The sequence below is a fragment of the Zosterops lateralis genome, assembly GCF_965231275.1.
Source record: "Zosterops lateralis genome assembly, chromosome: Z".
In the NCBI taxonomy this organism is placed as follows: domain Eukaryota; kingdom Metazoa; phylum Chordata; class Aves; order Passeriformes; family Zosteropidae; genus Zosterops; species Zosterops lateralis.
In genome coordinates, this window is record NC_139800.1 from 76081288 (window position 1) to 76103510 (window position 22223).

Sequence of the window (22223 nt, forward strand, 5' to 3'; positions counted from 1 at the left end):
TCGGTCCGGGCTCTGCCGGCGAGTCCGCTCCGCATTTTGCGTCTCTCCGGCGGCGCTCCCCGCTCGGCGGCGCGGCGGCGGGGGGCGCGGCGGGCGCCGGGAACAGCCGGTTGTTTAAAAATCCTTCTCGAACCGTTTCTAATTCCCCCTCGCGCGGGGAGGGCGGGCGGGAGCGGCGCGCGCGGAGGGAGGGAGGGGAGCTGGAGGGGGGGGGAAGGAGGGGGCGTGGCCGCGCGCGCGGCCGGATGCGCGCCCCGTCCATCAGCGCGCGGGGGGCGGGCCCGGCCAATGGCGGGCGCGTGTGGCGGCCCGTCACCCTGGCGACGGGGCCGGTCCCGGGGAGGCGGTGATGGGTTGACAGGTGCGTGACAGTCGGGAGCTTCTCCGCAGGCATGTACGGCAAAGGCAAGAGCAACAGCAGCGTCCCGTCCGACAGCCAGGCCCGCGAGAAGTGAGTGCCGCCCGCCCCCCGCCCCGAGCGCCCCCCCAGCCCCCCGCCCCCGCACAAACTTTGCGGCGCTCCCCGCGGCCCGGCCCGGCCCGGGGCTCTCCCCGCTCCGCTCCCTGCCCTGTCCCGGCTCTGAGGGGAGAGAGGTGACGGCGGTGTCCCCCTGCCCGCCCCGGGCTGCCCCGCCGTGCCCGCCCGGCCCGCAAGGTGCGGGACCCGTCCGGTAACAAAGAGCCGGGCCGGGCCCGGGGGGGCGGACACAACTCCCAACTTTTGCCCCATTGTTCGCTCTCGGGGGGCTCCGCTCCGCGCCCGCACAAAGGGCACCGCGCCCCCCGCCCGGGCTGCCTCAAACAACTCACGCCGCTTTTGGGTTATTTATTATTATTATTATTTTTAATTGCGCCTAACCCGCTTGTCCTCGCTCCTGCCCGCTGCCCGACGGGGAGGGCCGGGGGTGCCCCCGAGCCGGGCAGGAAAAACGGGGAGGAAAGCTCGGGGGTTTTTTTTGGGGAATGCACGGCGTTCTCCTCAAGTTGTCCTGGAGCGGCTGAGACTTGGCGTGAGCGAGGCCGGTTTTGGCAGGGCGGGGGCGGAGGGGGAGGAAAAGCCCCAGCGAGGAGGAGGAGGAGGAGGAGGAAGAGGAGGAGGAGGGGGATGAGGAGTAGCGGAGGTGGGGAGGAAGGTCGGGGTGAGGCTGATGAGGGGTCCGGAGACGGAGATCTCTGTCCGGAGATGGGGTTTGCACCTCTCTGTTCCAAAAATCGCATCGCTCCCGAGCGGGTTCAGCGCTCCGGGATCTGCGCTCCGGGCACCGCTGAGGAGTTTCCCCGCAGGCAGCTTGTCTTGAACCTTCACCTAAAAGTTTTTTTGTTTGTTGGGTGGTTTTCTCTCTCTCTCTCTCTTTTTTTTTTTTTTTTTTTTTTTTTTTTTTTTTTTTTTGGTGTGTGTGCTTGTGTGTGAGTTTAGGAATTTTGGGTTTGATGGTTTTAATTTTTTCCCCCCCTTTTTTGTTTATTCATTTATTTATTTATTTAACGTTGGGTTCTTTTCGTGCGGTTTTTTGTTTGTTTGTTTGTTTGGGTTTTTTTTTGTTTTGTTTTGTTTTGGTTGGTTGGGGTGTCTTTTTTTGGTTTTTTGGGGGGTTTTTTTGTTTTTTTTTTTTTTTAAAGACTTCCTAATTCCAGAGGCTGGCATGCCCGCTTCCTGCGACAGCAGCAGGGCCAGGCATCTGTTTCTATAGGAGAGGGAGGTGTTATGGGGGGGGAATTTAAAGGGTTTGACAATTTCACACCTAACTTTGCCACGGGAAAGCGGAGGGAGACGGAGGCAGCCCTGACGGGAGGCGCGTTAATTGCTGAGATGCGGCGGGAGACACAACTCGGGCTCTGAAATCTGATCAACTAGTGGCACTTTCTTAGTTCCAGTGGAGGGATAATTTTAAAAATAATTGCTTAACCGCCTGGTGGAAGCGCTGTTTATTTGTCTTAGCGAAATTGGGGAATTAAAGCGTTTCCTCGTGCTGCACGGTGGCTGGTGTTTGTCAATACACTCGGTAAATCACTGAAGGGCACAGTGGGATCTCGCAGTGGGACTAAAAACAAATCCATAGGGCTGCTGTGCGTCGGATCAGATGGAGATCATGTTGTTTTAATTCTGCTTTGCAAAAGCTCCCCGGCACAAGCCACACGCAAAAGTGCTCTCTGGTCGTGGGGCTGAAACTTTAAACGGTGTTCAGTAATATTCTTTCATTGTAGCTGTGTTTTTCTTCGGGGTTCTTGGTGCTGCAAAGCACATAATATTTCGTTTGGTCTGAAAATGCTTAATAATTTTCAGGGCAGGTTTGCCAAACTGACTTATTGCCAAGTAGCAACTGCCCTCCTAAGTAAAGTTTGTGAGGACCTGCTAGATGGTGCTGTTCGATTTAAAGACACGTTGTCTCCCACTTGGAGCTAACAGCTGGAAATGTGGGCTCCTCACGTGTAGATTGTTTTATTGAAAACACCGGGATGGTTTGTTTTTAGATCGTGGGCTTGACAGGTCAGAAACTCCGTGGTCGCATCTGCTTAGGGATGAACTCAGCTGAGACTGAGAAACATCCTCTTTCTCCCCCTCCTCCTTCCTCCAGTGGGAGGGGAAAAAAGATAAAAACCCTTTGAGACATGCTTTATAATGTGGAATACCATTATGTGTAGTCTACATTCCAGATTTTTTGGTATTTCATCTGTTAAAATTTCTTCTTTCTGATCAGATCACATCCTTGCCGTTTTCATGTGCTTTATTTCTGACTTCCAAAAAACCGTGGTTGCATTTTTTTTCCCTCTTAGGACATTGTTTTACAGCCAGGCAACGCTTATCCCAAGGTGATACATGAGTTTTTGTTCCACTCTAAAAGAAGTGGCTGTCCAGTTACATATCTCTACAAAAATACAGCTCTGACTTCTGCACGAGACTGTGCTGTTTGGGAAACCACAGAGGAAAATACAAATGTTTGACTGATACAATAACTGCTTATTCAATCAACAAGAGTGGGGTTATAATTATGTTCAATATCAAAGTTTTTAGAACAGAATATTCAACCAAACGCTGGTGTGTCTCCTCAAGATTTTAAGTACCTAAAATATGTAGCCAGTAACCAATCCCCAAAATATACTTGTAATAACTGAGGAAATAATTATTTTTAAAAATTGCACTCCCTCATTTTTTAATGGCCTGAGTGTGTGGACCGTGTCTGTTCCCCACGAGGATGTGTGCCAGTGAGAGGACCAGGGTGTGAAAAGCTTATTTACCACGTGTGGAAAAGATGTGTGCTGTTCAGCTGCTGTTAGTGATATTTGTTGTGATGTATTTTACAGGACGACCCCGTGCCAAGTGTGTCTCGTAGCACGGTGTCTTGCTGTGTGCTGCATTCAGTGTTTCTGTCCTTCGAGGTTATGTAATTACTATAAAAACCAACAAGTTTTGCCAGCCATTTGTAATAGCCCTTGGCAAATTTTCAGTTCCAAGGTGGCATTTGTTTTATGGTCCCTCTCTTTGTCCCTCCTGCCTGACCTCTGGGGTGAATTGCCTCTGTTATGCGGCTTCACAACACAAGTGAAGTGTGGGCAGAATTTGGGGGCAACAACACCAAATTTTGTTCCAGAGAGGTGCAGCACAGCACAGCCGGGTAAAACACTGCAGGTGAGAGCACACCGTGCCTGTGAGGCGTGAGGAAGGTGAAGAGACAAAAATCACAGGAGTCTTTGTGCCCCTTCCTCTCACTCTGGAGCAGCTGCGCCTTAACTTCGGGCTGTGTCCATCCCAGTTGCTCAAGGATAGGAAAGTTGTGTTAAACAGTAGCTCCTCACCACCTTCTGTGCTGGTCCCACCTCAGACAGGACTAGATTGTCGAAGGAAAAAAGAATAAAAAGTATCCACACATCCTCTATTGTTATCTCTTCACAGCAACTGTGAACAATCTTTTTTTATCTCCCCCCCTGCCCACCCCCCCCTTATTCCTTAAAATAGGACTATTTCAGATTAGGAGTTTGGACCTGCCAACACTTCACCAAATGGTGAAACTTTGTAAACTTTTAATCGTTGAGGGAAAAAAAAAAAAAGACCAGACCACACTAGTTCCATTTACAAATGCAACTATCTGTTTATATATAAATAATACTTCAAGCTGAAAATATATATATAGGAAAGCAGTTCTAAAAAACATGTAAGAAAGACTAAATTCTGATGGGAATATATGTTTTGAGTTCAATTTTCTTCATGTTCCAGCAGTCTTCCAAACTCGTTCTCTTCCCAAGAAGCCCTTAACCTTCCTGGGCTTGGCAGACACCCAGATTTTGGTTAAAAACTGACTGGATGACTGGAGACTGTGACTTAATTTGTTATAAAAGGATGCCTTATCAAAATATTGTTTCTCTTAAGGTCTGTTTCGAGAAGTTGCCTGTTTGCATGTACAGTTCTTTGGATGAGTGGAGTTCTTTGGGTCTCTTTTTTTCATTTTTTTCCCCCTCAGATTTGAAAAGACTGCATTGCATGAGTTTACATATTTAAGTCACCTTTTTCCACTGCAGTGTTTGTAAGCTACGTAAAAATAAGATTCAGATGAAAATTTACTGGCTTCAGTGATGAGTTTGCTACTCATCCCTGGGAAATGGCCAGCTAGTTTTTAAGTTCCTGGTGGTAAAAAAAAAAATCAATTCCACTCATCCCCCTCTCCCCCCTCACCTTTGGAAGACAAATCTGGTAGTTTAACCCTGCCTGCTTTAGAAAGTTTGGAGTTTGCATTTATCCATCAGGTCTGACTTGTAAAAGTTGCAGTAGTGCTGCTCAGGGATTCTGTGAACATCAGGCATTTCAGAAGAACATTAATAAACTGTGCAGAAGGGAGGACTCTGGAAATAGTAGCTACTTTTCAGTGTTTATTATTTGCCATGTGCTTCAGGTGCTCCCCCCCTCACTCCACCGGTGTCTTGGGAGCACAAGGAAATGTTTCAGGTAATGCATGTGCTGCCATTCAGATTAAACAGGTACACTGAAGAAATTCATGCTGCTTAAGTTACAGACTGTCACAAATATTAAAGCAGCCAAGATTTTGGTACCTTTGCCAAACTTCCACTGTTTGGGTGGAAAAGTTACAATGCAATATTTAAGCCTTATGCCGATTTATTTAACTTTTTTTGTGTGTGTAAAAGATCGGCTGAAATGTGGCTCGTTTTGAAAACTGGGCAAAGACAATACGTGTTTTCCAACATTTTAAAAGTTTTCTCAACTTTCACCGTGGAAGACTAATGATACCCCTCTCCTTCGAAACACTTGAAATCTGGTTGAAAAAGAAAAGGATGAGGGATTTGATTCCAGAGATGTGTCTTTCTCCATTTGCATGACAAAGCATCTGAATTTAGCCAGGATACAAGGCTTTTCAAAAAGATCCATTTGCATATGCTTAGGGCTTACTGACTGTAATCGCTGAATATTTCATCTTCGCTGGGAGGCAGCAGATCCTGGGATCAGAGGGGAGGAAAATTGGGGCTGGGTGGGAAGGAAAGTGGAGATGTGAGCAGCTGGAGCCTGCAGCTGTGAGGTGCCAGGACACAGGGATAACAGGGAGCATGGAGGAAACGGGATGGAAATGGCCAGTTTGGAGAGAGGAGATGGAGAATTGTTCCCTAAGAGAGCTGGCTCTGGGATCGGGGGTCTGGGATCAGGGAGCTGGAGGAGGCTGCAGCATCAGGAGTAGGGACACGGAGCTGGCGAGAGGGAGCAGAGCCAGGACATCCAGGAGGCAGCTCAGGAAGTGGGAGGCCTTTGTTGAGTGCGGAGGAACATTCTGTCCCTCCAGGTGCTGGGAAATGACCGTTCCTTTGCTGCCAGGAAGGACTTGAGAGAGCAGGGGTGTAAAATTTGTTGTCTCCAAGGTAAAACCGACCCACACCGATGAGATGGCAGCTGGCTGAAGGGTGTGTGGCAGTCCTGGAGTTGTGTCTGAGGGATGTTGAAGCCTCAGGAGGGAAGGGTAGGATTTGCCATTCAGAAGCAGCTGGAACAGTGTGACTCTGCAGTGTCTGGGTGCTGTACTTGCATTCCCAAAAATGTTCTCTTAACTTGGAAAATGCAGATATACATTGAGCATATTTCTCACTTTGCCCTCATTTGCATGTTCACTGATTTTTTTCCCCCCCTCCTCTGGAAAAAAAAAAAAGCTCAGGGTTTTTTATTGTGCAGGGAAGAGCATTGTTTTGGTAATGAGCAGCTATTTGATAATTTGCTATTTTGCTGTCTAGCGGTTTGTGCCTTATGGCTGCCTTGCTGTTTCATAATACGGCTGTTCATACAGGAAGATTGTGTTGTTTCTTTCGTGCCCAGCTCCACAGTGTCTGAGCTTCACCTCTAAAAATAGGCATCAAGCCACTCCTGACCGACAGCCAGTTTGGAAGAAGCACTAAGATGCAGAAAAGCAAAAGACAAAAATGTTTATCGGCGTTTGGGTGCCCAATTTGAGCTGTGTAGCCCTGAATTTTTTATTTTTTTCTCTATTGGAGTATCACATAAACCAGAAATACATATAGACATCTTCCACTGTCTCTCTTGCCACAGGATGAGATGCCAAAGGAACTTGTGGAGATGTAGTGTTTTTGTGAAACTGCTGTCTCTCTTGTGGATACACTTCAAACTGGAAAAGGCACTCAGAGTTATCCAGGGTGGGGAGTTGCACACTCACCTGCAGCAGGGCCCCTCCAGGCTGCTGTGCTGAGGGAGGGAGATTCACAAATATGTGTTTCTGTGGTTTGGGGTGACTGATTGAGCACAGCCTCTTCATGGAAGGGTCACTGCCCTGCACAGCCTCGTGTGGTGCTCTGCAGGTAATGAGCAACGGGATCAAAACATCTTCTTGTAAAGACTTTTCTGGTAAGGCTCCTTTGGGCAAAACCAGATGACTTTTTTTCTCCATCAGTGTTCAGGAGCTGGGTCTACAGAGTCTTCCAGCTGTGTTGCCTGGGGTTTGGACCACTTGTTTCCTGCCTTTTTTGGTGCACAAACATTCCAGGAAGGAGTGCTGGTCCAGGCTGAGTCACAGCTGAGGGTTTTTTCCTGCTCAGTTGAGCCACTGACCAGGTTGTTCATGCAGTGGGCAGATGTTATTTTTCAGCTCCTGAGAGAAAATCATCCTCAGGTATCAACAAATGTGTTAATCCAGAAATCCTGATGACCTTTGTCCATGCTTCTCCAGTCTTTGAGGTATTTCTCACTTCCAGTTCCAGGAAGGGAACAGGTGAGAACATGAAATGTCCCTTTCTAAGAAACTGAAATATGGCTGTAGTCATGACCATAGAGTCCTAGCTTTTCACTTTCCATCAAATATAAAAATAAACTGAACATTTTTTTGGTGGGTCATTTTTTTTTCCCTTTCACACCTTCTCTGGATCTTGCTTTTCAGGATTGTTTGGGTTTTTTCTCCACATTGTTAGTAGCTTATCCAGAGCAGAATAAAATCATTACCTTTCATTTGACATAATATAGATAAAACAATGCTGTTAATACTCCCTGGAACACTTGCATGTGTATTGTTGTTATTGTTGGGGGAGTTGTTTGTTTGTTTGGGGGGTTTTATTTTGTTTTTTAAATAATCCATTTTTGCAGTCGTACGCCCTCCAGGTTCTTTTTGCAGCACAGCTGCCTTGCCAATTATTCCCCATTTCATATTTGTGTCTTTGATTTCTTAGTCCTGAGCATGGTACTCCACATTTGCCTGTATTGAATTTTCTGTTATTAACTTTCCCCGTTCTTTTCCTGTCCCCAGAGGAGCTTGTAATCTTTCCTGATTTGACATGTACACTTCTGTATTTCTACATACCACTCATTAATGAAAATCTTTTAGTGGGGTTGGCTTAGGGTAGGAAGAGCTTTCCTGAAGCGTTCTCTCTTCTGTACAAACACGCTGTTAGTGACTCTTACATAATTTATTTTATGTGATTGTACCTTGAGTTTTCATTTCATGAAGATGTTTGCTGATGGAGGCATCATCTGATAGGCCAAGAGTCTAAAATTAAAATATTTAACTTTGCCACCTGTTCCTCCTTGCCCACTGCCCACTCTCCCGGGTGAACCAAACCGAGCTGATGTTACTTTTTCTTGACAGATAATGTTGGCCTCTTGCCTTTCTGTTCTGAAAGTGCTTCCATTCCTTGAAGCCCTTCCTTTCCTCTCCTTTTGCCCCTCCATTCCCTGTGCCCACCTGAGCCTCTTGTGAAGAAGCCTTTGGCTCCTCCAAGCCCCAGCTGCACACAGCTTTGACATACACACCTTTTCTCTAGGAAAACCAGCCTAGTTTGTGATAAAAGAACAAAAATCTCAATTAATGTAATTTATTTGCCCGTGTTTTCTCTAGGTTTTCCAAAGTTCTCTCAATCTTTCTTCAGGCAAGAGTACCCAGAGCTTTTGAGGGTTTATTTTTAAGTTGGAGAACTGTGAAGGAGAACTGTGACATGACACTTTTTTTTTGCCCTGCCTTGTTTCCTGTGCAAATATGAATTGAAAACTGAAAATTACAATTTGAGGAAATCCTGATTTCAGGGATGAAATTTCTGGTGGCAGGTATAGTTTTTCAGCCGTGGTTGTGGATAGTGAGGATTGTTTAGTTCCTCTGTGCATTGAATTCGTGGGCTTCATTCTGTCATGGGTTTTATCCCATCCTTGTTAGGCTTTCAATCTGCCTTTGAGTTTTTGTCTTGATGGTTTTTGGAATTTTTGTGGGTCTAGTTGAAGTACAACCCTTGGTGTTAACCCCAAACTCTTAATGGGATTGATCAGGCCTAATTTGCCTAACTTGCTACTTAGGCTACTGTTTATTTTCCTCCTTTTTCCTATCCCGAAATAAAATACTGTCTTCGAAAGAAATTTCCATCATGAAGAAGAAATTTACGAAGTTACTGATTACAAGGTGTCCTGTGTGTTACATTATTTCTATTTTGTTTCCAATCCCTCTGGGTCTTAGGAGAGATTTCACCCTCAAACCCAACCAAACCCCTCTAATTTTCATAAGAAGAATCCAATGTTTTGAAATTACAGAAGCAGTAAGTAATCAGTACTAAAGAGTTATCAGAATATGTAAATTCCAATGCATGCAATTTTATTTTTACATTGCTATTGATAATGTCTTGTTACAAGCAAGTGCATTTTTATATTGATGTACTGAGTTTTGAAAGTTAATAAGAATGTTCCACAGCTAGAATTAAGTGTTTTTACAGGTAGTAAAAGAAGTAAAATTCCATCTATGTTTTCTGTGATAAACACCTTAATGCTTATTAAAAAGTGTTGGGTTTTAGTCTTGAAAACCTATTTTAGAGGTTAGGAAAAATTTCCAGCAACATCAGTGGCAAGCTGAAGTAGCCGGTGTTCCTTTCCTTGGGAGGGGTTGTGCTTTCTGACTAAGACACTGGAGTGCAGAAATGGAAGTGTAATTCCTTAATAAATACATTGTTCTTGAGAGTGTTGGGACAGAGTGTATCATGTGGCTGGCAGGGTGTGTGGTTGTGTCATAAATACCGGGACATTTGTGAGGCTCTTCAGAAATTGTGGTGCTTTATCAGATTCCTGTGGCAGCAAGAGCAGGATTTGAGAATCCAAAGCCCCACCTGATTTCTCCATTTATATATATATATATATATATATATATATATATATAATTTATGTTCTTCTCCCAGCTAACTCTAAAAGACCGAGGGCCAGCCTTGGGTGGCTCCTGTTTGGGTCAGCCTTTGAGCTGAGGTGCTGGTGGGGAGGTGAAGCTGCTTTTTGAGTGGTTGGAGTGTGGGTGAGTTACTGAAATTTCATCAGGTCTATCAGGAATAATGAAGCTCCCTTGCCAAATCTGAAGCTGCCCTGGAAGTAAAGGTTATGGCTCCTATTGTGTGTCTCCTGAACTGTTTGGCTCCTTTAATTGTTTATTGTTTAATATTCCTTGAAATGTGAATTTGGAGAGGATATGTGTACATGAAGGTGATGTTAAAAAAAATAAAAGGCATATATTCCAGCCTAAGGAATGTGGTTTTCCTGTGTCTTTGTATGCACATTGTAAAATAATACAAATGTAAGTTGATTTTTCGGGTTGAAGTACATGATCAACAAATAAACACACAGAGCTTGCCCACAGGACAGTTGGTTAACAAAAATACAAAGCTGGAAAAGATGAAGGAGATCTTCTGATCAGGAGATGAAGAGCAGTGTTGGAAGTTTAGAAATGTGCCTCTGGTGATGGTAATGGGCTTGAGAGCAGATCTGAAAGGTAAAACGCCTTGGTGTTCCTGTCTTCTAATGCAGCTCCTCAAATCCAGTGTCGCTTCTAATTTTGCTAAATGTACATCTAATTCTCCATGAGGGAAAGATGTTTACTTTTACAAGACCATTATGTGTCAACATATGCATCCACAAACCTATTTATATATACTTCAAAATATTTTTAGAAATCATATGAGCTATTATAATGCAGCAAAACCCAAATAAACAAGCAATTCCAACCCTGAATAAAACTACCTTATGCTTCAAAGATGCAAGACTTACATAATTTGTAGTTGGGGAACATAGAAAAAGTGAATGAGAGAACTATTTTGAATGATTTCACAGATTATCCTAAATATGTGATTAGAAACAAAAGCAGAGTGGAATATTGGATGCAGATGCATTCCTATTAAATCCAGTAATTTAAAAAAGTTTTTTATAAAATGTTACCCATATTCCCCAAACAGACCTGTAAGTATGTAGTAAATAATTCCAAACTAGGAAAAAAAAAAAAGAGAAAGGTAGAAGTTGCCCAGTGTCAGTCTCCAGTTCTGGGTGGGATTACTCATTTAGGAGAAAAAAAAACCCTCAAATAATAGACAGAAAGTTTTCGTGTCATAAAACCAGAAGTATTTTTCCTGTAAAACAATGTAAGTGGATTGAGCAGTTTTTCACTCATATCAATATCTAGTAAAACTCTTACAAAATACTGGGAGAAGTCAAAAAAGGACTCTGTGGTTTCAATACTTGGACTGTGAGCCAAATAAATGCATTTGAAAATGCAGGGTCATGCCTGCAGAAGCTTGTGGGAGTACCTGTTCCATATTTCAGAGAGCAGGTCATGCATAAGGGACTCCCTGACAGAGCAGCACTGGGGATGATCAGCTGCAGCCACGGGGAAACACACAGAGCTTGTGGAGGTATTTTGGTATTAGTTTCTGTTTAATTTCTCTTTGCACAGTGTACACATTCAATGGGCAAGGCATAATTAGAGGGGCTCTCTGGTGTGGTGTGTTTTTACAGAGAGCTTTGCCTTCTGCAAATGGTTGTGGGCTGAAGTGAGCACAGGCACTTAATGCTCAGCACAAACATTGGAAATCCTCAGTAATTCAGGGCACAAGTGAAAAACTAATTGAGGGAAGTGTAGGGAAACCTAACCCATGGCAGTGTCAGATGTGCCTCAGCTTCCTGACACCTTATTTTGAGGGTGTTGTGAAAAGAACCAAGAAACAAGATTAAAGGGACCAACACTGCAACTTGGCAAAGTATTTGCTGCATATTCTGCAGCCTGAAAATGGAAATGTTTTCATGTTCTTCCTGCCTTTGTGATTCAGTTGTGGATTTCAGCTAAACTTCAGTCCAGTTCTGTGACAGGCAGTTTTTAACAAGTTCATAACTTACTTGGTGTTCCTCATTTCCCAGTCCAGGGCCATATTTAAAGAGTTAACATAGCTGAGAGAGGCCCATTGCATTCTCCCAGCACCAGTTTTTTTCTCACTGTGTTGCCTGTGTTTGTGTGTGTTATAGGTGTATGTGTGGATGTTTATAATATTTATGTGTCAAGAGTTGATATCTTTGTCTTTGGAACAGGCAAACGGGCACGGCTTGCATGTGTTGAATCACAGAAGCAGATTGGTGGGGAAAAAAAGACAAACAGTTTTGATTCAAATATGGAATAAAATTAAAAGGGGCATTTTCAGAGTTAATAGAGTAACTGCACTCTTGGTTCACTTTTGAGCTGGTTCAATGTCTTACACTCTTGTCATGGTTTGGAAACACAAAATTTATTGTGTCCTACCTGTTAGTTGTGTGATGGCTGTGGTTACCTCACCAAGGTAACATGATTTCATGTTCAACACCTGTATGTACTTGCCTTTAGGATCAATATTCAACACCTGTATATACTTCTCTTTGGGACCAACAGAAGGAATACCCAACAACCCAGCTTCTTTAGAGCAGTGTGAATGAAAGCCTCTGAAAACAGCAAAAGCAGTCTATAACTTTTTCCTGCCTGGGAATGCACTACTTCCCTAATGCTAATCTGGTGGAACAAGATTTTAATTCCCCCATCAAGCTTCTAGCCATGTTTCTCCCTAGATAACACCCCCAGCAACTGGCACAAGTTTATGAAAAAAGAAAAGAGCTTTTTCTTACCTTTTGACAGACATAGTGACCTGAAGAAGCTTTGGTGCTCCAAAAGCTTATTCTTTCTTGTTTGTCTGCTTTTTGGTTTTTGGCATTTTATTTCCCTCCAGTTCTATTGCTTCTGCCCTGGTGTACGACAGAACCTCACAGTCTGGTTCCAGGGCTTGGGGCAACTCTGAAATCAGCATGAAAACCAGGATGAAGGGTTCTGTTCTGGAGGTGGTGGGGGGATCTCGGATTGGTGGAAAGGTTGTGCTCTTAACCAGCTGGCAGATATTTTAGCTGAACATGAGCATTTGAAGAGGACAGGACAGGTGTACCACTGTTTAAAACAATACAGAAGGCATCTCTGGGATCAGATTGTGTTTGAGCCTTCTTTGCCCCACAGTCTTATAGCTGCAATGGGAACAGATAAAAATTCTGTGTGTCCTAAGCTGATACACAGTGTGCCAGGGTACTCAGCTGTGCTGCTGGGACAAACCTTCCCCTCTCTTCCCTCAAGCCACTGTTCAGCAGAGGAAGCTTCCCAGAGCCTCTGTGTGTCTTCAGCCAACATGTAAAATTGAAAAATTACTGCTACAAACTGTAGAAAAAAATTCTTTCAGGGATGTGATACAATCCATGAGTTATGCTGTGACACTCTTCAGTGAAGATTTGAGGTATCCTTACATTGGAGTCAAGGTTTTTTCCTTTTACATTCAAAGATTCAAGTTTGGTAAACAATCATTTTCCAGCCCACTCCTACTGTTCTGTATTTGTATTCTAGAGTCCAAGAATATTTATTTTTGAGGTGGCTGGGATCTGAGTGTTTCCTAGTGGCAGAGTTATATTTTTTTATTTACATCACACAGTTTGTAAAATTAAGTAAATTTCATCAGTCTCTTGGGCATTCAAGTGATGTTCAGGTATAGACTTGCACCAGTATTCTCTTTCTTTCCTGAGTTTTTAATTCCACAAGAAATGGAGATGTTGGTGTGCAGAAGCATCCTACCCTGCCATGGGATACTGCAGGGAAGGAGGCACTGGATATGACTCTGAAAGGTCCAAACCCTTTTGAGTGTCTCTGGCGTGTGACCCAATGTGATGTACAAATGTCAATTATGTGATTATCAAATGGTGAGACTTGTGATGTGCTTTAGCCAGATCATTTCTCTTTATGCAGGATGCTCCATCCAGAATGAAGGAATGGGATGCCATTGTAAATTATTTTCTTATTTAGTAGTCCTAAGACACCATGTTTGCTGTGTTTCTGAGACAAGCCCATCCTGCTCAGCTTCTTTTTCCTTCTGAGTGTGGAAGGCTGTTAAATGTAGGTGGTTTGGGCTTGCTTTTTGATACCCTGCCTGCCCAAAAATGAAAGAACTGGGTGATGTGCATGTGTCTGCTTGCAAACCAAAGCCAAGCTGGTTCTGCTGGTTCTGGGTTTTCTCATTGGACTGCATCAAGGTAAGTTTGAGAAATATGTAAGAAATAAAGAATGCAGCCCATGTCTGGAAATATTGTTGGCCAAGAAGTGAATTTAAAATATCCGTAGCCTTGCAGTTCCAGCTGTAGGTGTTAGGAGCCTTCTGGAGGAACATCCCACTAACCTCAGGAGAAGGCTCCAGGAGCAGCCATTTCCTCAGTGTGGTCATTTAGTGTCTCTGGGACCCTTCAGGAGGCACAGGGGTCCCTTAGAGCAGGTGTGTGTGTGTGACCATTCCAGGAACTGAGCTGAAGCTGGGAATTGCTGCTCTCCCAGCAGGACTCCTCTGGGTTTGCATCCCTGTCCCCACTCCCCTCCTTCCATGCACTGTGTGCTGCATGTTGAAAGGGGTGAGTCACCTCTTTTATTATGTTTTGAATACTTTCCTCCCAAATGTAGTTTATTTTCTGCAGGGAAAGGAAAGAATTTATGCTGTCCTGGTTCCTTATTTTTATCAGAGCTCTTGCTAACAACTTCCAGCTGAGGGAGTTCTTGATATTTTTAGCCTGAGATATTTAGCTATTTGAGCCTCTCTACATGTTTTCCTCCTGATATATATTAACTGGAGGGGGAGGATGGTTCTTGTCAGTTAATATATTCATGAGCATGCCTGCCAAATTGCCCACACTGACTCCCAGGAAACTAAACACTTCAGAGTTGGGGGGAAGTTTGAGTCTTGGTCTGAAGTATTTGCATCAGCTTCATTACTCCATTCTCTGACTGATGGTGCCATAGCTGTGTTCTCACTGAAGCTTCCTTTTTATTTTAAGAGGTGGTGTTTGTATAAAAAAAATAGATGTAATTGTTTTCTGCTTAAAAACACAAACAAGTAAATAAACTAAAAAGTGGAGAATCATTAAATGGGATATTTCATTAATTTTTTTTTTCTTTGAAAAGTCTTCCTTCTCTTTTTTCTCTTTTCCAAGCAGCAGAATCCTCACTCTTATTACTAATTGTTTTATTGGTTGTCTGGTCTGTGGTCTGATGGAGTTCTTCAATTTCCCAGATATTCTACTTGATGGCATATCTTACAGACAGTATTTTCAAGTTTCAGAATACCCTTACCCTTCCCTGAAACCCACATGAACACTGTTTTGAAAGAAAATATTAAAAATCGCTCACATTGAGCTTTTGGCTTTAAGATTCTCTTCAGCCTGTTTAACCATAATTTCACAGATCTTATCATCATCAGTTCTTTTCCCTTTTCCCAGCAAAGTTTCAGACTCAAGATGAAAAGCTGTAGATTTGCCTCAGTGAAATGTAGTGATTCCAGCAACTGCTCCAGCACTGTCCCTGTGGGGCCTGGGAGGTGGGGGTGAGAGGGGCAGGTGGTGAGAATCATGCTCAGTTTTAAAATGTGACTTAAATGGCATTTGCTGTAGAATATAAATGGACCGTGGTGTCTTTTCTCTGCATCCCCTCCAAGGTGTTTGTTTATACTGGACAATCCACCCCATGGCCCCTGCTCTGCCGAGTGAGGAGATGACTCTGCCTTCTCTGCAGAGGCTTGGTCTGAGTGCTCTGGTTCCACTCTGCCCTGTGGCAGGAGCTGGCGCTGCTCGAAGGCTGCTGCAGCCACCAGGACGTGTCTGTCCCATTAACTGGGACCAGCTGGGCACACCTCCTCACCACCCAGCGATTCCTTTAGGGACCCTCAACCTTCCAGTAGCCACTGGCAAGGCTGAATGAAGCCTTAAAATTGGCACCTAAACCAGTACTGTGGGTGGTGGGGTTATTTTGGGGGGGGTGTGCTCAAAGGCTTTTAAAATTTTTTAATATATTTTAAAAAATTAAAATATGTATTTAGTTCTTCCTGTCCTCCTTCTCCATGAGAGTGGGCAGTCACAAGTTCCTCCTCAGACACAAATCTCTGCTAGATGCAGTTCACTATAGGTGCAGCAGTTTTGTTTCTAAAGACAGGTTCATGTTGTACCCTTAGCTGTCATCTCAGCCTTTTGGCACAGAGGGTCTCTGTGCACCTTTGCGTGCAATATACATTATAAATATATACATTATAAAAGGTTTTAGGCCAGCTGCTGTTGTTCAGAGCTGTCAGTCTCCTGCTCCAGGGTGAGTGATGCTGGTGGGAATCTGTGGGGCTGCTCTACCACCTCCAGAATGCTGCCTGGTCCGTGTGAGGGCTTCTCCGTGGGACTGAAGGATTAACCCAATAATAATCTTAAGCCTCATAACAACTTAGCAAGAAGTCAAAATTTCATTACTTTTAATTGTTTTGTAGCCGGCCAGTATAATCATAGTGTTGGCATCTTGGTTGGAAATTTCTTTCTCTCTGCAAATCCAGTTCTAATAAAGTTTTTAAAATTTTTAAAATGTATTTTGCTGACTGAATTTCCTATGCAACTTGTTTTAAAGTGCCGTGCAAGTTGCAGGGATCCTAAATAAACTGAGCAGCTGACTCATTATTTTTGCCATTTGTACAACTATTTTTTTTCCAGTGGTCCTTCATAAACTTGAAAAGTTGCGTAAAATCCTTGCAGGGAAGGGATTTGTTACAGAAAAGCTGCAGTGAGTGACTTCAGCTCGGTGTATAAAAGTTTGGTAGTCTTTTTGGTAGGTTTCAAGCTTGTATTTTAAATCTCTTATTCTGATAATGACCAGGCCGGCTCTTGCTTTGCTGATGAGACCTGACAAGATCATCATCCATGTGATTTCATTTGTTGTTTTCGTGGCAGCCCTGGGGAGGGAAATAACTGGAGCAGGAATGAAGCTGTGCTCTCCTCCAGAGCAACTTCAAACCAGCAGAGATTTTAACAGAAAAATATGTATTTATGCAGAATGCACATAAAACGCGGGCATCAGCAAAACCCTTTAGCCCAGGTGGGATGAATGGGAGACAGTCACCCTCCCAGGAACCAGGTGGAGCAAGATGCACTGGAATTCGGGGAACTTGGAGTGCTTTGTCAAAGGAATCCTTATCGAGTGTTTCCTGTTAATCTTCCATCTCCAGGTTACTGGTTTTGAAATCGAGTCCTGCTGTTGTAAAGTTTGCACCCGTCCATTGTTCACCTTGAGGGAAGTGTGAAAAGCGCCTCAAGGGGCTGATGTTCCCTCTCTCACCTACAAAGGTCACAGGTTGCATGACAAAGGCAAAAGCACCAGCCTCAGGAACTGCTCTGAAAAGATGTTTTTAGAATTAACACACACAAATACTTGGAATAGAAGGGTCAGGAGAACGTATTCCTAGTTTAGGGTAGTCTGTACTGCGTGCTTCAGCGAGATTGAAGTCACACGTACTGATAGTTGGGAGTTCGAGGATGGGAGAGTTTTGTGGGGGGTTGTTTGTTTTGTTTTGTTTTTGGTTGGTTGGTTTATTGGGGTTTTTTTGTGATTTGGGTTTAGTTTGGGTGAGGTTTGTGGGGGTTTTGTGGTGTTTGGTTTTTTTTGGTGTTTCTTTTTTGGTTGGGGTTGTTTTTTGGTTTTGTTTTTTTTGTTTGTTTGTTTGTTTTGTTTTTTGTTTGTTTGTTTGTTGTTTTCTTTTTTTTAGTTGTGGTTTTTTGAGGGATTGTTTTGAGGGGTTTTTTGGTTTGGCTTCAGTGTTTTTGGGGTTTTTTGGGGTGCATGTGCTAGGTTGTTGCCAGGAGGGTGATACCACCTCAGGAACTCTCTATGCACGGTCAAATCCACATTCATTTTATACCCTATCCAGGCATTATTTGCCTCCATGTATGAATAGGGCAGGTGTATGAAGTCTGTAACAGATTAGTAACTTTCTGAATCTAAACGTCACATCTGTATCAACACTTGTTGTGGAAACAGCTGACACATCTTGAAATGAGAACAGTATTTTTCTTATACTGTTTTAAATGAAGTAGTTTTGTAGGCTTTTGAGTGAAAAAAGCAGGAAAGCACATTCAGGTCTGAGGCAAATGATGAAAAATTGCAGTCTCTCGATAACCTTTACTCCTGCATTCCTTATAATTATTTCAGTGATGTTGGCTAAGGATGAATATAAAAAGAAATTATTGTTACTCCTTGTATTTTCCTTCCAAAAAACCTACCCAAAAATTCAATATTTGGATGTTTTAATGAGATCATCACTGTAGAACTGTGATCAAACTCATGAACAAGCAGCAAATGTTGCTTTCAGTAATTCCATGTGAGGTTTTCACAAACAGGCAAGCAATGGCTCATGTTTATTAAAGCAAATGGGTAAGATTAGTTAAACAGTGAAAGGTACCGAAAAAAGTTTCCTCTGTTTCAGTTGAGCGGCCTTCCAGGGAAATGAGGAGGTGTCAGTGACTCTTTTGACTTGGATTTTTAAGTGTTTTTCAATTTTTTGAATTGAAGACATGAAGGGCAAGGCTGGGTTTCCTGAGGACTCTGTGGCCAGCCCTGGTGAGCAGCTTGTCCCCAATGTCCCCACAGGTCTGGGCAGGAGGTAAAGCAGGGCCTGGCTTCTCCTTTGGGGTGGCAGAGCCCTGCAAGAGTTGCCCAGGGAGAGTCTTGGAATCCCTCTCTCTGGAGACATTCCAAGTTCCTGTGTCCTGTGCAGGAGACTGTACCCCTCTTAAAAACCCAGGAGACAAAAAAGGTGCGATAACCACCTGGATTCTCTTCCTGTGCGCCAGTCAGGTCACTGCTGTCTGTGTGTGGAGGGGAGGAATGGGCTTTGTGAGGAGATGCTGCTTTCCTCTTCTTGGCCATAACAGATCTGGTTGGTAAAAGGTTTGGTTTTCCAGTTTTGGACTGTCAGGATGTCTGGGTGAAAGGCCCAATAAATGGTTAGCACTATTAACTTTGTTCACTGTTGAGTCCCAGAGCTCTCACGAGGCTTCAGTTTGTTCTGATGGTTGATGTCCATAACAAGCTACCTCTGGAAAATATATTTCATTAAAAATTATCTCTCTGTGGCTGTTGCACCTTCAGGGAGGATTGGGGAAATTGCAGAATTTCCCAACAGAAATAATTTATAAAGGTAGGCTGCATGGGGCTCAGATTTCAGTCACTGTCATGGCAGCAAGACTTGTGTACCTCCAGATACCCCCTTTTCTTCTCATGCTACTCCCTTTTTCCTGCAGTCCCACATTTCTAGGGATGAAGAGAGTTTGACAGACACCATAGGGATTAACATTTCTGAGTACATCTCCATCTCTTGCAGTCTCATGGTTGATACAGTTGGAGGATTACCCACTTCTTGTCCCTTTTCAAGGGCATTTCATTTTGGAGTCTTTGCCGTTTCCTTTGAGGCACAAGAAGCTGAGTCCCCGGGTTTAGGTTTCAGTCACAGTAAGACTTGTGCTCTCCTGGAGAGACAGAGCAGTGAGGAACCACAGAGTGGCCACCTCCTGAAAAACAAGGACATTATTTAGGTCAGAAGCACTGGGAAAGGAACACACTGTGAAACAATGTGCAGTTTTTAACTGTGCTGATCTTGCCAGGGTTGTCTTGAGGTTCCTGTTGGCCTTTACAGATCTTTATCTCAGATTTGCTTCTTCAGTTGTTATTCCCATACATGCATTTTTTCCCCCCTCACCTAAGATTGTTGCTTTGTAGTCTGAGGACACCTTCAAAGCCGTGCATCTCTTGAGGATTCGATCTTCAAAGGATTGGATACCTGCATGAGAGTCCTGGAAGGGTTGTGTTCATCACCCTGGAGGGTACTAAAGACCTTTTTAGTGACTGCAAATCCTGCATGGGCTTGTCTTGTTGACCAAGCAGTGGAAAGATTGCATCACCTGTACAGGCACGATGGAAACACCAGGAAATTCTCTGCTGTCTTGGCACTTCCATTTCCTTGATAGAAAGAGACCAGAGGCTGCTCGTAGGGGATGCTGAAGTTCTTGCACCTCAGTGTTGTCACTACAGCTGTGTTCTTTCCTGCTGCTCTCACCACCAGCTCTGCTCCTCAGATTCCCTTCTGGTGCCTCTGTCCATCCAGCTCTGGGCTGTCTTCCCAAGGATCTTAAATGCCACAAAATGTGTGTCATCCTGTGTTTATTCTTCTGTGTCTTCTCTTAATGTTTTCTTTTACCTGAATGTTCTGTGTTAGCTCTGCTTACTTATGTCTTACACATCTTAAAAAACAATGATAAATCTTGTCTCCATTTGTGAACTCAAAGCTTCTTTTCTCTTTTATTCAAATTACACAGTTATTCCCTTGTCATCTTTCCCGTGGCCTTCGTACAGGCAAGAACCTGTTGGGTTTGTTTTTCTGTTTGTACGTTCATGTTAAGTGAGATGATACATAGAAGGCATAATTTAGATCTGAAGAGGACATTTTATTGTTAAGAACAGGCATTTTTCATATGCACAAAGAGCAGCCTTGACTGTGATTTATATTTCTCATTGACTTTAAATGGATGAGTAGCTCTGAACTGTATGAGTTAATTTTACACTGTGAGCCTTTCCTGGTGCAGTGTTTCTTTCCTGAATGAATCCAGACCCCTGGGAGCAAGGAGTTAAACAGTCTGTGCTGTTTTATTCCTGATTAGGAATTTTTTTGCGTGTGGTCCTACTTGTAGTTGGTTCTCCTGAACCTGCTGTCAGAGATGAGCAACACAGGCAACACATGTAGCACCACTGATATTTTTGGGGTTGATGTTCCACCAGTTTGCTCAGATCTTGTGCTGCTCAGAAGAGATGTGTCCCATAAGGAAAATTCCATAAGGAAAATTCTGAGTTTAATCAGAAAAATGCCACAAGTTTTAGCAGTGTTACAAAGCTGTGGTTGATTAGTCACTGAGCTGGAGAAAAATCCCAGAAAGGAGAGGTGCAAACAGCAGACTTAAAAACTTAGAGGGAAGTGTTGCTCCCCATGTCTTGCCATTAAGGAACTTTTCTTGTGTTTTGCTATGGTGTAAGTATTTGCTTTAAGTTTAATGCAGTTCTCACACAAGAAGAATTAACATTTATAGAAAAAAATTAAACTAGTGCACTGCCAGAAGGAGCTGCAAAATGCCTTGTACATGCTAAAACTATTAACTGATTTTAATACTAAAAATATAAAGAATATCAGCTGGTCTGAAAGAGAAGACTGACCCTCAGTTAACTTACAACATTATTTCCAGAGCCGTTGAAAACTAGAGTGGCAAAGTACACAGTTTTCCTAAAATTTTCACTCCCTCCTGGGCAAGCAAGGCACCCATGGCAGCCGTGCCTGGGGTCATCTTGTTAAAAAGAGTATTTTATTTGTAAGGCACTCCAGCCTACCCAAGGTGAAAATTAAATTTCTCCAAGAGATGCATGACAGAGGTATGAAAAAACCTTTCTATTGCACCTAAGCATGACTTCAGTTTTGTTAGCAGTGCTATCATAACCATTTCACATAAATTTCTGGGAAATCCCCTGCATAATGCTGAATTCTGAGATAAGGGTGTGCTGTTTGGCTATATTTTTATATCCTCAAATGTGTATTGCTGTTAAGTTCTTTATAAGTGGGGTTTGCATCTTAATGCAGCAGTTAAAATTCTGCAGACGCCTTCGTTGTGGGAGTAAAGGCCAGTCCAGTCATGCTTTATAGTAAGAGTACATTTATAAATTGTTTATAGAGGGCTAATAAATAATTAATGTCTGTTATTAAACAGGTTACAGGCATGAAGAGTGTGTATTATGTATTGCAATAAGCACACAGTGGAAGGTGTTAAAGACAGTGTTTTGTCTAACTGCTGCCCTAAAATCCATAACAAATGACCCTTTGTTAAACATATATATTAAACATTTGATTTACTCAATGCAGATTTATAAATACTTTATAGTTAGGACTAAATATAATTCCAGGACTTGACTCCAGCCTTCTAGTAAAAGCCTTCTGAGAAGGGAATGGCTTTTTGAGGTGAAATTGAAATCCAGAGCCTGTGAATGCCTGGTGCTGTGCTGACAAGCTGTCTTCTTGTAATATACTATTAAAACGATATTTTAAAAAACTAATGTGTGTTTTCTAAATAGACACAGGACCAAGTCAAACATCAGTAATTTGGAAGATAAAGCAGGATATTTTAACTTGAGTACAAGATTTAGATTCTAGTCTCAGTTTGAGTCACATTGAGAGTAAGAAATGGTATTCCTAATGACAAATAATTTCTGTGTTTAAACAGGCAGTTACATTTTCTTTCTTTTTGGTTTTAATGCAGCCATCTGCTGATGCAAATAAAAATGTTGCATTTAATGTACATTTCTGTATATATGTACAATTTCTTGTGAGATCTAGAACTAGATCTTCTAGTTTTACCTTTCTTTTGAAGAGAGAAACTTTTGCAGATACAATATACATAGTTCTGAATTGTTATGACAGATATATTGTGAAACTTTTTTTTTTAGTCATGGATCTTTGTGGCATGCCTTTCCTTGTGCTTTTATCTTTGATGGTAGCTGGTTGGTTTTATTCATTTCAGGTATAGTCTGGTTTCTCTGTTTCATCTGTCTCCACTAGATGTG

The 22223-nt window shown here is 43.0% G+C and overlaps 1 protein-coding gene across 4 annotated transcripts in view; it reads left to right on the forward strand.

Annotated features, from left to right (window-relative positions):
* Positions 1 to 315: 315 nt before the first annotated feature.
* SSBP2 (single stranded DNA binding protein 2) overlaps positions 316 to 22223 on the forward strand; it is a 127431-nt gene continuing 105523 nt past the window's right edge. For all 4 annotated transcript variants that reach the window (XM_083884027.1, XM_083884028.1, XM_083884029.1 and 1 more), the window contains exon 1: positions 316 to 451. In XM_083884027.1, coding sequence (XP_083740153.1) covers positions 393 to 451 — 59 coding nt within the window. In that variant the 5' untranslated portion in view covers positions 316 to 392. The remainder of the gene's footprint in view (positions 452 to 22223) is intronic.